This window comes from Cervus canadensis, chromosome 22 (assembly GCF_019320065.1).
Source record: "Cervus canadensis isolate Bull #8, Minnesota chromosome 22, ASM1932006v1, whole genome shotgun sequence".
NCBI classification, from domain to species: domain Eukaryota; kingdom Metazoa; phylum Chordata; class Mammalia; order Artiodactyla; family Cervidae; genus Cervus; species Cervus canadensis.
This window is the reverse complement of record NC_057407.1, coordinates 47001502-47018713: the sequence shown is the minus strand read 5'-3', so window position 1 is coordinate 47018713 and position 17212 is coordinate 47001502. Positions and strand designations below refer to the sequence as shown.

Below are 17212 nucleotides of genomic sequence, written 5' to 3'. Positions count from 1 at the left end.
AATAAATGCTGGAGAGAGTGTGGAGAAAAGGGAACCCTCTTACACTGTTGGTGGGAATGCAAACTAGTACAGCCACTATGGAGAACAGTGTGGAGATTCCTTAAAAAACTGGAATAGAACTGCCATATGACCCAGCAATCCCACTTCTGGGCATACACACTGAGGAAACCAGATCTGAAAGAGACACGTGCACCCCAATGTTCATCGCAGCACTGTTTATAATAGCCAGGACATGGAAGCAACCTAGATGCCCATCAGCAGATGAATGGATAGGAAGCTGTGGTACATATACACCATGGAATATTATTCAGCCATTAAAAAGAATTCATTTGAACCAGTCCTAATGAGATGGATGAAGCTGGAGCCCATTATACAGAGTGAAGTAAGCCAGAAAGATAAAGAACATTACAGCATACTAACACATATATATGGAATTTAGAAAGATGGTAACGATAACCCTATATGCAAAACAGAAAAAGAGACACAGAAATACAGAACAGACTTTTGAACTCTGTGGGAGAATGTGAGGGTGGGATATTTCAAAAGAACAGCATGTATACTATCTATGGTGAAACAGATCACCAGCCCAGGTGGGATGCATGAGACAAGTGCTCGGGCCTGGTGCACTGGGAAGACCCAGAGGAATCGGGTGGAGAGGGAGGCGGGAGGGGGGATCGGGATGGGGGAATAAGTGTAAATCTATGGCTGATTCATATCAATGTATGACAAAAAAAAAAAAAAAAAAGAGGTATGTTCTGAAAAATTGGTGGATGAAATAATATGATGTATGTGATGCTCTATAAAAAAAAATTCAGTGGAAGGATCCAGTGGGGAAAGACATTGAAGGTATAAGGATGTTCTTTAATCAATAAATGTTGTGCTGGGTGATGGGTATTTTAGCTTCATTTTACCATATTCTTGTGAGTGTTTGAAGTTTTCTGTAATAAAAAGTAAAACAAAATAGAACAAAAATGCTATGGACTGATCAAAACAGTGATTTCAAATGCAAGCTTAAATCTAAAATCGCAAGGCCTGACATTCAGATTGTAGGTGTTGAGTGCAATCAAGCTGCGTGTTACAGAGGTGACTCCACATAGTACACTCCTGAGTAACAGCAGCTATGCAGTTGCCTGGGACTGTGAATGACTCTCCCAGCAGACACTAAGGAAGCTCAGCACTATCAGGATGCATTTTAGACGGATTAAGAAAAGCTCAACAGAAAAACAAAGAAGGGTCGCAAAACAAGGAAAAAATCAAAGGTGAATATTTAGCCACCTGATTTTAGGATTGAGAAATGCCTTCAGTGTATAAATTCAAGAAAAGAGGGTAAAAGGACAAGATTTAAAGCTTGACTTCATACATATGCTAAGTGTCTAAAAATTAAAGATGTCATTACAAAAGTGTAAGAGGTAAGCCAAATTGGACATACTATATAAAACCATAAGAAAAAATGATAATATCAATTTTAAGAAGTGACAAAGACTATATAAACAGAAAACTCAAGGAAGAAACAGTTATGGCCATCAACCTGTGAAAAAGTGTATAACTTCAGAAATGGTCAAATGAATGAATGTAAAACTGTGAGATAACACTTCTACCCATCAAGCTGGAAAAAATGATTTAAAATTACAAAAGTCAGAATGATGAGAACAGAATAAACAGGCATCTTCATGTCTTGCAAAAGGAGGGCACCCAGCATAGCATTTCTGAAAGGTAATTTGACAATCTATCTTCAATGCCTTAAATTCTAGGAACTTATCCTGAGTAAATAATCAGAGATATACAGAGAGACTTTCAAGAATGTTTATGATTATTTTAGAAGAGCAAGAAATTTGGAAATGACCTAAATGTCCTTAAAAGGGAGAGTGGGGGGAATGGTTGGAACAAATTATGATCTATCCATAATATGGGATGTAATTCATCCATGAAAATTCTTATAGTAAAGATGATCTCATGACATGAACTCATAACTAATGAAGAGGACAGTTAAAAATATTATATAATCTCAACAGTGTAAAAGAAACATTTAGTATTATTTAGTAGTAACTGGGAAAGCTGGTACCAAAATGATGAGACTTAATCTAAAATAGTTATCATTTGGTGATCACCTTATGGGTGATTTAAATTTTCCTTTTATCTTACTCTTTTTTCCACATTTACAACAATGCTCCAATAGATTATTGAATCAGAAAAACAAATATATGTTTGTCACAACACACAGTGGGGGGAAAAACCTGTCTCTTCTGCACCATCTTCTTTCCAAGTAAGTTCAGTAAATCTGCTGAGACTTGAGTGTTGAGAGGCGGGATGCAAGTTTACAGAAAGAGGAGAGTTTACAGATTTTTCCTGCACTTACAATGGTTTTACATCTGATAAACTCATGGTAAGTTGAAAATATTGTATGTAACTTGAATTTAATACACTTAACCTGATGAACATCACAGCTTAGCCTTGCCTACCTTAAACATGCTCAGAACACTTAGAAATTAGCTTTCATGTGTGTGTGAAAGTTGCTCAGTCATGTCTGACTCTTTGTGACCCCATATACTATACAGTCCTTGGAATTCTCCAGGCCAGAATACTGAGGTGGGTAGCCTTTCCCTTCTCCAGGGAATCTTCCCAATCCAGGGATTGAACCCAGGTCTCCCACTTTACAGGTGGATTCTTTACCAGCTGAGCCACAAGGGAAGCCCAAGAATCCTGGAGGGGGTAGCCCATCCCTTCTCCAGGAGAGCTTACCAACCCAGGAATCGAATCAGGGTCTCCCGCATTGCAAGCTATCAGGGAAGCCCAGAAATTAGATTACAGTTGGGCAAAATCATGTAACACAAACCCTATTTGAAAATATAGTGTCGAAATCTCATTTAGTTTATCAAATACTGGATTGAAAGTGAAAAGCAGAACGGTTGTATGGGTACAGATTGCTGTGAGTACATGTCCACTATTTATCCTCAGTGAGCGCGCGGAGGGTCGGGAGCTGTGGCTCTGCTGCTCAGTGTCAGGAAAGTATTGTACCGCATACCTCTAGCGCAGGAAAAGATCACAGTTCAAAACCTGTAGCAACGTCTCTACTCAATGTGTATCACTTCTGCATCATCGGAAAGCTGAAAAATCAGGTAAATTGAACTATCCTAAGTCAGGGACTGTACTCTTTTTATCCTGAATACACTTGCAAGGTTACTAAAATTTGACATACATACTAATCCTGATATTTGGTTTTCTATTAGAGTTCAACAATGTCCTTTGTTTAAGAGGGTAGACTGAAGAATAAAAACAATGACTAATAAAACCCAGCTGATGCAGTCCCTTTTCAGCCATATCCTCAAGACTCTTCTCTAAGAGGCTCCCTCTTCATTCTCATGCAGATGATAAAGGCTACTTTGCACAACAATCTAGAACTGATTTATGCTCCATTCAAGCTCTTTGGAGAAATGAGGAGGTAAAAACACCAAATCAGGACAATCCCCATACTTATCTTTTTCTGCTGTTGGTTGAAGTTGTCAATAATAACACCAGTAAAGAGATTCAGAGTGAAGAATGAGCCAAAGATGATAAAAACTACGAAGTAAAGGTACATGCAAGAACGTGCCTCAAACCGTGGCTGTTGTCCTTCCTGTTAGGGATTGTTTTAATGAAAGAAGAAAACAGTTACTGGAGAAAAATATGAGCCATCTTAACTGCTTGGTAGCAGCACCATTAACCACATAGCCTCCTCCAGTGAGCCATGGCCCTGCAGGGAGCCCCTTTGCCCTCCTTCAGTTTCCCCCAGCACAGCTCCCCCACACAGTGGGGAGAGGGTGTGGTGGGACATTAGGACTTCTCTTTGCAGCAATGGAGAATCACTGAAGGGCTGTGAGACAGGGGAGTAGCACGATTGTGTGCGTCCTTTGAAAACGTCTCTAGGATGTCCGTATAGACACATAACTAGAGGGGGCCAAATTGAAGATGGCCACCAGAGAAGGGACATGTTCATTTCACGCAAAGGAGCCTAACTACCAAACCTTGTTGAATAGCTCCATCGTTCCTACGGAGCCCACTACACTATTGTATCTAGTCTGTGCTTGTGTTCTGTCACTCTTGAATTCCTAGTGCCCGGCATAGCTTGTGACACGAGGTTCTCCACACACATTGAATGAGTGTTATGAATGAATGCTCAAGCTCTGGAATGGACAAAAATGGACTACAACCAAGCTGGCCTAGCCTGAGGCATGACCAAAAGCATCCAAGATCCCTTCTGTCCAAGTTCTTCACAAGGCTCTGGTTTTATTCATTTTGGGGATAGGGGTAGGAGCATCTCTCTTTTCTTTTCTCTAGTCATATTCAAAGATAGAGATGAGTGTTGATAGCTCTGTCATCGGCTTAAAGTACTTATGATATTTGTTATTGAACACCTGCCATAGAAACCACTGTATTGGACATAAATATTTGAAACAATTATTTTCCTCTTTTGCCTTGAAGAGTATCTAACCTTAGTCCCACTTGGCTTCAGGCATCTACTCGTTTGAATTAAGGGTAGGCATTAGTCTGGAAACAATATAATGGAAAGAAAGAATTCATATTCAGTCAATTTAACTGACAATTTAACATAAGACTATGCAGCAAGCTGATAATCTTGCAAAGAGAGGTTCAGATAGAGGAACAGAAAAAAGCTCACCTCACTTGTACCCAGGGAACTGTCAGAAAGAGAAACAGACAGAGAACATCAGAGCTGTGAGCACGCTAGGATGTAATACTCACAGGAAGATGAATAAGAACCCTTGTAATCCCTGTTTCATAGGGTTTGTCTTAATGTAAAAAGGCAGAGAACCCTGGCCACTGGAACAATGATGAGGGAAGTTCTGGGCTGGCCATGTAGTCATGATTCTCCTGATTTGATCCTAGCACTCTACAACATGGTAGAACACAAGCTCACCTCTGTGGAATCAACAGCTGCATACATAATATCCATCCAGCCCTTAAATGTTGCCTGCAATGAAAGAAGAGAAACATGAACACCATTATAGACTTGTCATCAACATACAAAAGCCAGCAAGTCCAGAGGGCAGATGTATATAAGATGATGATGGTCCACCCTTCCTGGACAGAATGTCTACATAAAGGAACAGCTGAAAAAAAGCTCATGGGCATGTGTTTTGTATTATTTTTTCTTCATTTTCACAAGATAAAAAGTTTAAAAAACAAGAGAAATTTCTGCCTTAAAAATTCCTAGAGAAGTTATGGACCAGCTAATGCAAAGAACCTGATTAAGGCTCTTTCCTGATGCCACATCTATTTGCTCTATCTGTCCAAGACCTTGCAACCACAGTTTGACATGGGACTGCTCCCACAGGGAACTGTTACTACAGGTGTGGCCTGGCATCTGAGGCTCCATGTCTCTCTGGCTGGAGCTAAGGAGAACAAGGCACCACAGGACAGAGTGTGAGGTCCAAACCCTTACAGGGTCTTGGAGGTTGAAGCTCAGTAGACAATAAAGTTGGCGATGCTCAGTGGGGAACAATTCCAGAGGGCGTTAGCTCCCGTGAGGAAATTGGGGTCTGCTTCTATTATTTCAGCGGGGTCATTATATTTTTATTAGCTGAGAAGTGACTTATGATTCTTTTGAGGGTTCTTTCCCCAGAGTGAAAAACAAACCAACAGCACTCACCACTTGCAGTAGCGCAAGGTAGGCCATTAACACATTGTCAAAGTTGACGTGCGGGGTGTGCCAGAGGAAATCTCCACTTTCACATTGATTCCGGTTTGCAACAATGTTATAATCTATAACTGATTTTACATCTGTTGCATTAACACATCTTCCAAATCTTCCAGAAAACAGACTTACTCCCAGGATACAAAATATGAGCCAGAAAATGAGGCAGACAAGCAAAACATTCAGAATAGCAGGTATGGCACCTACAAGAGCATAAACTACCACCTTAAGGAAACAAAGCAGAAGAAAAACATAATAGGTGTGTGAGACTCACCAAGCTCTTAATCTTCCCGGGATGGGTCTGATGTGTAGGGCTGCATTTCTTGAAACCTCATCTTTACATTCCAACTCTGAACCCCAAACCTATGGCAAGCCCTGCTCTCAGCTCCATACACTAGGGGTCCTTTCGGTTGCTACAGGATCAGTTGAGAAGTGTCTTCTGATGATGGTGTTTGAGACACCTGCCCTAGGACTGAAGGGAAGCCAGAGCCCAGCTCGACTGTCACAGAAGTGCTTTTAGGTGAAGACTATATCTTAGACTTTTCTCTACCTCTGAAATTCTAAGCAGTGGGTTAGATGGGTCAAGGAGTCCAGGAAAAGTTTGACAATTTAAGGGATGTCCAGCCCAAGAAGAGTAGTTGGCTTCTCTACCTTTCCCTGCTAGCTGACTTTCCTCCATTCCACCTAAAGAACGTACCTTCATCCCTTCAAACTGGGACAGGGCTCGCAGGGGCCTCAGTGCTCGAAGAATCCGGAAGGACTTCAAGCCCTTTGAGTCGATGAGACTGGTCACAGAGACCTGATGGGAAAGAAGCTACGGCTGGTGTATCCAACTTGGTGCCCAGAGAACCCAGTGAGTGTTAAGAGCCATCTTTCTGAGAGGCAAATGCATGCCCACGGCGGATTATCCAGACACAGAAACCAACCAGACCCAGCTGGAAGGGGAGGGCAGGTTACAGGCTATTTTTCTCCTTGCCTGGCAAAGCTCCAGCCCATATGGGTGAGAACAGTGCATTTACATGATTTGTTTAATGAAAGACAAAGAAAAGCTGAGAAACTGTTGTGAATTGAAGGAAACCAGAGAGACATGACAATGATGTGTCATGTGGGATCCTGAGTGTGATCCTAGATTGCGGTAGGGGGAAAGGTGGTGGTAGGTAGGTCGGGTAAATTAGCCATAAAGGACCTTGTGACAACTGAGAACATTTGAAAATGGATGTGGGTTTTAGTGTTGGATCATGTTAAATTTCCTAACCTTGATAACTGTTTTGTGACTGTGTGAGATAATACACTTGTTCTTTGGAAGTACACCCTGAAATATTGAGGGCTAATGTAGTGTGATCCCTACAACTTAATCTCAAGCAGTTTAGGGGAAAAATACAGGAAAAACTGATATGGCAGATGGGCTTAAATATTAATAATGGATGAATCTGGGGAAAGAGTATAAGGGATTCTTTTGCAACCCTTGCAACTTTTCTATAAGCTTGAAATATCAAAATAAAAAGTTACAAAGAAATAATTCTAAAAAGAAAGAATGAATGAATTCCTCTTGGCTAATATGGTCCCTCATTCAAACAGCTCCTTTTTGGAGAATTAAATCCAATTTTCTCTCCTAACATGCTTCTTTACAGCGGGATAGGACAGAGGATTGGAAAACTCTGTAAACACTAAATTAAAACTCAACAAACAGGGACTTCCCTAGTGGTCCAGTGGTTAAGACTCTGCTCCCAACACAGTGGGTATGGGTTCAATCCCTGCCCAGGAACTAGATCCCACTGCCACAACTAAGACCTGGCATAGCCAAATAAATAATAAAATTTTTTTTAAAGCTCAATAAACATGCTGAACTTAAGTTGAAGAGTACTATTTGCAGATTTTCAGCCATTCTTATTGATTATGCAGAGCCTTCAGAAGCTCAACTTAGATGGAGAGTGCTCAGCAGGACAGGAAGTGAATTATTGATACTCCCGACTTAGCTGCTGGCAAAGTTCACTGGTGTCTAAAAACACCTCCCACTGGCCAATCTCATGGAGAAGGAAATGGCAACCCACTCCAGTGTTCTTGCCTGGAGAATCCCAGGGACGGGGGAGCCTGGTGGGCTGCCGTCTATGGGGTCGCACAGGGTCGGACACGACTGAAGCGACTTAGCAGCAGCAGCAGCAGCCAATCTCATTGCAGTAGTAACACATTTGCAGATTAAGAGAAATTGGATGAATATGGCAGAGTAACCAGATTCTTAAATTCATAATCAACTTTAAAAAATCACCATCAATTCAAAATGTGCTTATTTATAATGGTTTTTTCAAATAAGCTGTTCTGTCCTTCTGCTTGTGACAGCATCGCCTGTTGGGAGAGTTACTTAATCAGCTTTTGCACAAATACGCCTACCTTGTTCCTATGGTGGTGGTTCAGTCGCTAAGTTGTGTCTGACCCTAGCGACCCCATAGACTGTTGACCTTGTTCCTAACCAGAGGGAAAAGGGTTGTAAAGCTTAGCAGTTCTGGCTTTACTAAATGACTGTTACTGTAAATGGAGAAGATGTTCCTGGAGGGATATTGTACACCTTTCACCTGGAACCTCACCCCTAACTGAAACATCCATGAGAAACGCTGACAAGAATACATCCCTGTTCTTTTCCACTCTACGGCATTCTTCCAGGTGGGAAGTTTTCACTAGTTTTATTTTATTCTTACCTAATTTACATTAATCTCCCTGTACTATGCTTTTGAGATTCCTATGATGTTCATATACATTCTTATGGATTTCTCCTTTTAACTGTTATGGAGTATTACAGCATATATTTATATTTTATTAACTCATCCCCCCTTGGTGAATACCTAAGTTGTTTCCATTTCTTTGCTACTATGAACAATAGCAAATTGGACAGATGTGCATTTTCCCTGGGTACATACACACGAGTTTTCCTTAAACGTATACCTAGAAGTGGTATTTCTGGATTTGTAAATTGGGTTCATTTGTAATTTTAACTTAATGGTGCAAAACTTTCCCCAAATGTCTTGTATAGCAGTTAGCAGTGATTAGAAATTCCATTTTCCTAAATCCTTCTCATGTTAGATATTATCCAACTTAAAAATTTTTGTCTGTCTTATAAGTAAAAAGTAGTCTCATTTTAATATGCACTTCTGTGCTAACTGGTGATATAACTAGTGTGTATTTCTTCATACATTTATTAGCAACTCAAGATCCTTCTGTGAATTGCCTGCCTACATCCGTCTCCCCTTCTCACACTGGGTTGTCTTTCTCTTGTTGATCTGTAGGGGTATTTATTTACAGTGGATAATAACTATCTGTTATGCATGCATGTGTGCTCAGTCACTTCAGTCATGTCTGATTCTTTGAGACCCTATGAACCGTAGCCCACCAGGCTCCTCTGTCCATGGTATTCTCCAGGCAAGAATACCGGAGTGGGTTGCCATGCCCTACCTCCAGGCACCAAACCTGTTTCTGACCCAGAGACCAAACCTATGTCTCCTGCATTGCAGGTGGATTCTTTACCACTGAGTCACCCGGTAAGCTCAACTATCTGTTATGTACGTGGTATATACTGTCTCGAGGGTTTAGCCTGTCTTTTATAATCATGGTGTTGTTGAACAAAAAAAATAAAAGTCTTATATTTTGATATATATTTGTGGTTGTGTTTGCACTTTCCTATTCCAAAATTATAAAGATCATTTTATTTGGTCTTGAGTAATAAGCAACATAAAAAGATTACTCATGTAACTCATTTAATCCACACGATAATGTTCTGAATTATGCAGCGGTGTACATCACTGCTGGGCGTCCCACATGGTCCCAGTGGTAAAGAACCTGTCTGACAATGCAGGAAACTTAAGAGACATGGGTTCAGTCCCTGTCGGGAAGATCCCCTGGAGAATGACATGGCAATCCACCGCAGTATTCTTGCCTGGAGAAACTCCTGGACAGAGGAGCCTGGTAGGCTACAGTCCATAGGGTTGCAGAGTCAGACGCGACTAAACTGACTTAGCACACACACACATAACATCACTACCTCATAACATCACTACCACATTACAGACAATGAACTCTGAAGCTCAGTGGATCAGCATCTTGTTTCAGATGGAACTGGGTCTGTATAATGCTAAGGCTGGTAACAGTAATAGTGGACCACACTTAGTGCTTTCTCTGGGATTTATAAAGCTATATAGTTAAAGGATTATATCGTCTCTTGCTCTACTCATTTTTGTTCCATTCATTTTGTTATCAAGGTTATGTCTGTCTCATTAAATAAATTTACAAGCCTCCCCTCCTTTTCTGTTCCTTGTCTTAATTTGAGTAAGGTTGGGATGCACTGCTTGTCTTAGTTCAGGCTGCTATATCAGAATACCATACCATAGCCTGGATATATAAACAACAGAAATTTCTTACAGTCTGAAGGCTGGAAATTCCAAGATTAAGATGCTGGCAGAGCCAGTGTCTGGTTGAGGACCTATTTCCTGATTCATAGGCAGTCATCTTCACCCCGTCTTCACAGAAGGAGTGAGGAAACTGTGGGGTCTCTTATAAGATCACTAATCTTATCCATGAGGGCTCTGGAGTCAATGCTCTTATGTCCTAGCTGCCTCCCAAAGGCCCCATCTCCAACACACTGGAGATTAGGGTTCAACGCAAATTTCCAGGGCTGGGTAGGGGACACAAACGTTTGGTCTATAGCACTGCCCCTTGTAAGTTTGGTAAAACCTGTTTTCAGAACCACCTGGACCTGGTGTCCTTTTTGAAAGTGTGGCCCTTGACTACTGCTTTGATATTTTAAATAGTTATTGTTAGCTGTATGTTTTCCATTTTGTATCTGGGCAAATTTGGGCAGTTTAGAGTCTCCACTCTCATTTATATCCATTTGGAAATTGATGTCAAAACTTCAAGCACTTTGCTTGAGGTTACACACAAAGGGAGTAAAGAAACAGCTTTAAAATCAGTCTCCTACACAGACTTGTGGACACAGCAGGGGAAGGAGAGGATGGGATAAATTGAGAGAGTAGCACTGACATATACACACTACCACGTGTAAAACACAGAGCTAGCGGGAAGCCGCTGTATAATACAGGTATCCCAGCCTGGTACTCTCTGAAGACCTACGAGGACAGGATGGTGGGGAAAGGGGAGGGAGGAGGCTCAAGAGGAAGGGTATACACATATATATAGTTATATAGTTATGACAGATTTGCAGTGTTGTATGGCAGAAACCAACACAAAATTTTAAAGTAATTATCCTCCAATCAAAAATAAAAAAAGAATCAGTCACCTAAGTTTAGGCCAGTAAACCACAGGTCCAAGATCAGAGATACCAAAAATCTGTCCATTGTCTTATGCATCCTTCACTATAGTCAATAAGATAACGGATGCACAGTGTCTAGCACTCTGGAAACTGACAGGGACCCACATGATGCTCATGAGAATGCTTGTGTTGGAGCTCTGACGGCACCGACGACTTTCTAAAATGCTTGAACCACACGGCCCATTTGTACCCACCAACAAAACTATCGCTCTCCAGTGTGATGTGCTATGCATTTGTCATATCTACTTTCTTAAATAGCAGGGACAAAGTCCAACTAATTAGGTCATTGTAGGAAGGATATAGATGTTAAAATCAAATACTTTGCAGGGAGGCTTACTAGATTTTGAGTCTCACCTCCATCTTCTAGCTGGGCCACCTCGAACATGTTTCTATGACTTAATTTACTCCTATGTATCTGGGAAAAATAATAACTGCAAGATGGAAACGCTGTGATAACTAAAAGAGAGAATGAATAAGAGGCATATGGCAGAGTACCTGGTACTGAGAAAGCAGTCAAAAAATGTTATCTACTATTACTGCTATTGGCCTTGGCATCCTACAGACCAAGGTGTGAATTCCAATCTCATCTGAAACAAACTGCTAAGCCTCTGAGCTTCAGATTTCCTTGTCTGTAACGTGGTAGGCAATACATAGGTCTGCCTAACTTGGAACACTGTTGTTCAGATTAAATGGGGAAAAAAAAATGTATGTGAATAATCCTCTTTGTTGCTTGACAATCAACATGGAGACCAGCCTAATAGGCTGGCTGCTAACCTGCTTTGAGAAGTCTTGAAAAGATATGAAAAGTTGGAAGGAGAAAGAAAAGTAGAGAATGTGCAAAGTTATTCTAGATGTACATCAGACATAAGCACTGCTTATGGAGAGAAGTGAATGAGTACCATCATGGAAAGGGTTGAGATGGTGAGCAAATGAAATGCAGCATATGAGGAATGGGACCAAGGAAAGGCTGGACTGCTGATAGATAAATGTGAAGAAAAATATTCTGCAGAGGCACTCATATGAGGCACACGGGAGAAGCAGCTCCCATGTGATCCCCTCCTCCACCCCTACCCAGTCCCCCTCAATCCCACCGGCACATGACACAGAGATGGTAAACTTACAATCACAATGACGAAATCGAGCCAGCACCAGGCACTTGTGAAATACTTCCCAAATCCAAAGGCCACCCATTTCAGACCCATCTCCAAGATAAAAATGTATGTGAAAACAGTGTCAGTACAATTAAGTAATTCTTGGATTTTGGGTTGTTTATCAAGGTTAATATCTTCAAATACCTGAAATGATAAAGCACAGCCATAGGTCAGGTTGAACTGTCTGCTGACTTTACTTTTTATTGTTCTTCCGTATTTGAATAAACTAGGATCTTTCTTGGTGATGAGATTTTGCTCAAAAGGTATTAAGGCTGAACTTTTCCAGTAGAAAGAATTCCTTGAGTAAGTAAGACAAAAGAAGGAAAATCCTATTTCTAGATTTCTGTTGCCACTGTAGTTTCCCAGAGTCTCATCAATGGCCCCTGGAATATTAAAAAAAAAAACTTCCTAATGGATCATCGCACTATCTCCTGGTTTTCCTAATTCTTTCAACTCTTGCCAACAATATCTTGCCAACTTTCCCAGAACCTCCCAGAGGCATTCACCATTTCTTTCATCCTCCTAGTTACCTGGGTGGCTCTATTCAGTGGCTGTTCACTGCTTATAACATCAAGTCTGAAAACCTTAGTTCACATTCTGGATCCGCTAACCCTGAGGCTCGCCATCCCCCATCACAAACAGCACTGTCCACTTATCCCAGTGTTCCCTACAGATGTGATCATTTTTACATGGGAACCATGATGTGCAAAAGTTTGGGAAGCACTGGGCTAGAGCTCCCAATGTAAATTACTTTGAATGTTGCTAAGTCGCTTCAGTCATGTCTGACTCTGTGCCTAACCGTAACCCTAACATTAGGTTCTATGGACCGTATCCCACCAGGCTCCTCTGTCCATGGGATTCCCCAGGCAATACTACTGGAGTAGGTTGCCATTTCCTTCTCCAGGGGATCTTGCCAACCCAGGGACTGAACCTGAGTCTCTTATGTCTGCCTGCATTGGCAGGCAAGTTCTTTACTACAGGCACCACGTGGGAAGCCCCATTCCTTAAGTGTGACTACAAAAATTAGACATCTAAGCTTTTCGAGGGACCCCTTTTCACACCACATCCAAACATTTCCTTAACCCAAAGTATGTGTGTGTGTGATTCTTCAGGGTTTATATTGCTAGGCTATAAGCTGTCCTTTTGGCCTTTACAGTGTTACTGAGGATGAAAGAAAGGAGAGAAGAGGCACTAAATCTGTCAAGTCATTTGGGAAGGCAAGAAAGAAGTCAGCAACGTGGATAGGAACTAAGGTAATCTCACAGTTCCACAACCCTAGAGAAAATGAATAAAGAATAAAACAGTCTCACTTTCAACTCCCAAGTGGGCTTTTCACTGAAGAAGGCCCTTCATCTCCTCCTCTCCCCCACTGGCTCCTGGTCAGCCTTTAAGATATTAGCTTAGCTGATATCTTCTGTAGGAAACTGTCCTTCTTCCACAGGAACAGGTTAGGTGCTACCCTTCATGGCCCATTGCTTCTCTGAGTGTACCACTATGGCCCTAGTTATAGATGTCTGGACTCCATCTGTCTTGCCTACAAGCCTCCAAGCTCTTGAAGATCAGGGGTTGTCTGTTTGCCTCTTTCAGTTCAGTCGTTCAGTCATGTCTGACTCTGCGACACATGGACTGCAGCATGCCAGGCTTCCCTGTCCATCACTAACCCCTGGAGCTTGCCCAAACTCATGTTCATCGAGTTGGTGATAACCGTCCAACCATCTCATCCTCTGCCGTCGTCCCCTTCTCCTCCCACCTTCAATCTTTCCCATATCAGGGTCTTTTCCAATGAGTCTGTTCTTCGCATCAGGTGGCCAAAGTATTGAAATTTCAGCTTCAGCATCAGTCCTTGCAATGAATATTCAGGACTGATTTCCTTTAGGATGGACTGGTTGGATCTCCTTGCAGTCCAAGGGACTCTCAAGAGTCTTCTCCAACACCACAGTTTAAAAGCATCAATTCTTCATTGCTCAGCTTTCTTCATAGTCCAACTCTCACATCCATACATGACCACTGGAAAAACCATAGCTTTGACTAGATGGACTTTTGTTGACAAAGTAATGTCCCTGCTTTTTAATATGCTCTCTAGGTTGGTCATAGCTTTTCTTCCAAGGAGCAAGCGTCTTTTAATTTCATGACTGCAGTCACCATCTGCAGTGATTTTGGAGCCCAGAAAAATAAGTCTCACTGTTTCCATTGTTTCCCCATCTATTTGCCATGAAGTGATGGGACCAGATGTCATGATCTTCATTTTTTGAATTCTGAGTTTAAGCCAGCTTTTTCACTCTCCTCTTTCACTTTCATCAAGGGGCTCTTTAGTTCTTCTTCGCTTTCTGCCATAAGGGTGGTATTATCTGCATATTTGGGGTTATTGATGTTTCTCCCAGCAATCTTAATTCCAGCTTGTGCTTCATCCAGCCGGCATTTCTTATGATGTACTCTGCATATAAATTAAATAAGCAGGGTGACAATATACAGCCTTGACGTACTCCTTTTCCTATTTGGAACCAGTCTGTTGTTCCATGTCCAGTTCTAACTGTTGCTTCTTGACCTGCATACAGGTTTCTCAGGAGGCAGGTCAGGTAGTCTGGTATTCCCATCTCTGAAGAAGTGTCCACAGTTTGTTGTGATCTACACAGTCAAAGGCTTTGGAGTAGTCAATAAAGCAGAAGTAGATGTTTTTCTAGTATTCTCTTGCTTTTTCTATGATCCAGTGGATGTTGGCAATTTGATCTCTGGTTCCTCTCCCTTTTCTAAAATCCAGCTTCAACATCTGGAAGTTCACAGTTCATGGACAGTTGAAGACGGGCTTGGAGAATTTTGAGCATTACTTTGCTAGCGTGTGAGATAAGTGCAATTGTGCAGTAGCTTGAACATTCTTTGGCATTGTCTTTCTTTGGGATTGGAATGAAAACTGACCTTTTCCAGTCCTGTGGCCACTGCTGAGTTTTCCAAATTTGCTGGCATCTTGGGCGGAGAACTTGAACAGCATCATCTTTCAGGATCTGAAATAGCTCAACTGGAATTCCATCACCTCCACTAGCTTTGTTCATAGTGATGCTTCCTAAGGCCCACTTGACTTCACATTCCAGGATGTCAGGCTCTAGATGAGTGATCACACCATCGTGGTTATCTGTGTCATGAAGCTCTTTTTTGTATAGTTCTTCTGTGTATTCTTGCCACCTCTTAATATCTTCTGCTTCTGTTAGGCCCATACCATTTCTGTCCTTTATTGAGCACATCTTTGCATAAAATGTTCCCTTGGTATCTCTAATTTTCTTGAAGAGATGTCTAGTCTTTCCCATTCTGTTTTTTCCTCTATTTCTTTACACTGATCACTGAGGAAGGCTTTCTTATCTCTCCTTGCTATTCTTTGGAACTCTGCATCAAATGGGCATATCTCCTCTTCTCCTTTGCCTTTCACTTCTCTTCTTTTCTTAGCTATTTGTAAGGCCTCCTCAGACAACCATTTTGCCTTTTGGCATTTCTTTTTCTTGGGGATGGTTTTGATCACTGCCTCCCGTACAATGTCATGAACCTCCACCCACAGTTCTTCAGGCACTCTGTCTATCAGATCTAATCCCTTGAATCTATTTGTCACTTCCATTGTATAATTCTAAGGGATTTGATTTAGGTCATAATGGTCTAGTGGTTTTCCCTATTTTCTTCAATTTAAGTCTGAATTTGGCAATCAGGAGTTCATGATCTGAGCCACAGTCAGCTCCTGGTCTTGTTTTTGCTGACTGCCTCTTTAGGAGAGACAAATCTGAATGGTGTTGAAAGCTCATTTCCCATTTCATTTTGGAAGCTTAGCAACAAGCTGTCTCAGCATGTCTGAGTTTGCTCAAAGGAAGAGCAGGCTGATATCAGAACTGAGCATTGGAAGTTCCCATAATATAACTAGGCCTAATCCAGGATGCTCCCATTTCTATGTAGTTGCCCATACCAGAGCTTCACAAACTCTAATGAGCCTTAAACCACCTAGAGTCTGATTCAGCAGGTCTGGGGTGAGCCCAAGACTCTGAATTCTTAATAAGCTGCCAGGTGATACGAGGCTGCTGGTCCATATATCACATATGGTGGTGAGGGACTGGATGTTTCTTGTCTCATTTCTCTATAAATACGTGCAGGGTAACAGGGCCTGTGTCTGCCTCCTGGAAGCCTCTGCATTGTGTGTGCTCACTCTGCCCAACCTACACTTTCCTCATCTGAAGGCAGATGAGAACTAGGAGATCTGCGTGCCCTCTGCTGCTTCTCTGATTGTAAGTCTTCTCAGACAGGTGCATAGTTTTCTCACACAGGTGTCTGTGTGACCTTGTGACAATAACATTGCTTTTCCACTAAATAACACAGGGCAGGGCGGATAACAATGACTATTTGTGGAATAAGTGCAAGAACCTTGTCACTTGGAAGTGTAGGTAGCTAATGAAATCTAATCACCAGAAGATTACAGGGAAGCCTACAGGATGAGGGATAAAAATTAATCAAGGCAATTCTCTGGGATTGTCTTAGAGAAATTTGCTTTTTTGTTTCAGAAATAATTTACATAGCAGTAAGGAGGTAAATGGGCTTCCCTGGTGGCTCAGTGGTAAAGAATACACCTGCCAATGCAGGAGACATGGGTTTGAACCCTGGGTTGGGAAGATCCCCTGAAGAAGGAAATGGCAACCCACTCCAGCATTCTTGCCTGGGAAATCCCATGGAGAGAGGAGCCTGGCAGGCCATAGTCCACAGGGTTGCAAAGAGTTTGAAGAACAACAAAGCAGGTAAATGGGCTGTCTGTTGATCACAGGCTCTGATGGACCCCAGTGCATGCTCATCTCTTTTCATCTGGAAATCACACAGGTGTAAAGCACTAACCAGGAAGGTAGGGGTGTAGGAACAAGACGGGTCCTTGTCCCTCCTAGCAGTTTACTGTGAAATGATCTGTGACTCTAAATCAATAAGGGGAACTAAGTACTCCATTCACTTGGGATGATAAATACTAAGAGAATTTAGTTTTACATTACGGCCATTTTAAGAGGAAACACAAGACATAATGGGAGGGAGAGAGAGAAACATGTA

The 17212-nt window shown here is 41.7% G+C and overlaps 1 protein-coding gene across 1 annotated transcript in view; it reads right to left on the bottom strand.

The window, feature by feature from the left end:
* SCN11A (sodium voltage-gated channel alpha subunit 11) overlaps positions 1-17212 on the bottom strand; it is a 139451-nt gene that overhangs the window by 25150 nt on the left and 97089 nt on the right. The window contains exons 22-26 of the mRNA XM_043442313.1: positions 12125-12298; positions 6387-6488; positions 5645-5914; positions 4913-4966; positions 3476-3613 (exon numbers count right to left, since the gene is read on the bottom strand). Of these exons, the coding sequence (XP_043298248.1) occupies positions 3476-3613; positions 4913-4966; positions 5645-5914; positions 6387-6488; positions 12125-12298 (738 nt within the window). The remainder of the gene's footprint in view (positions 1-3475; positions 3614-4912; positions 4967-5644; positions 5915-6386; positions 6489-12124; positions 12299-17212) is intronic.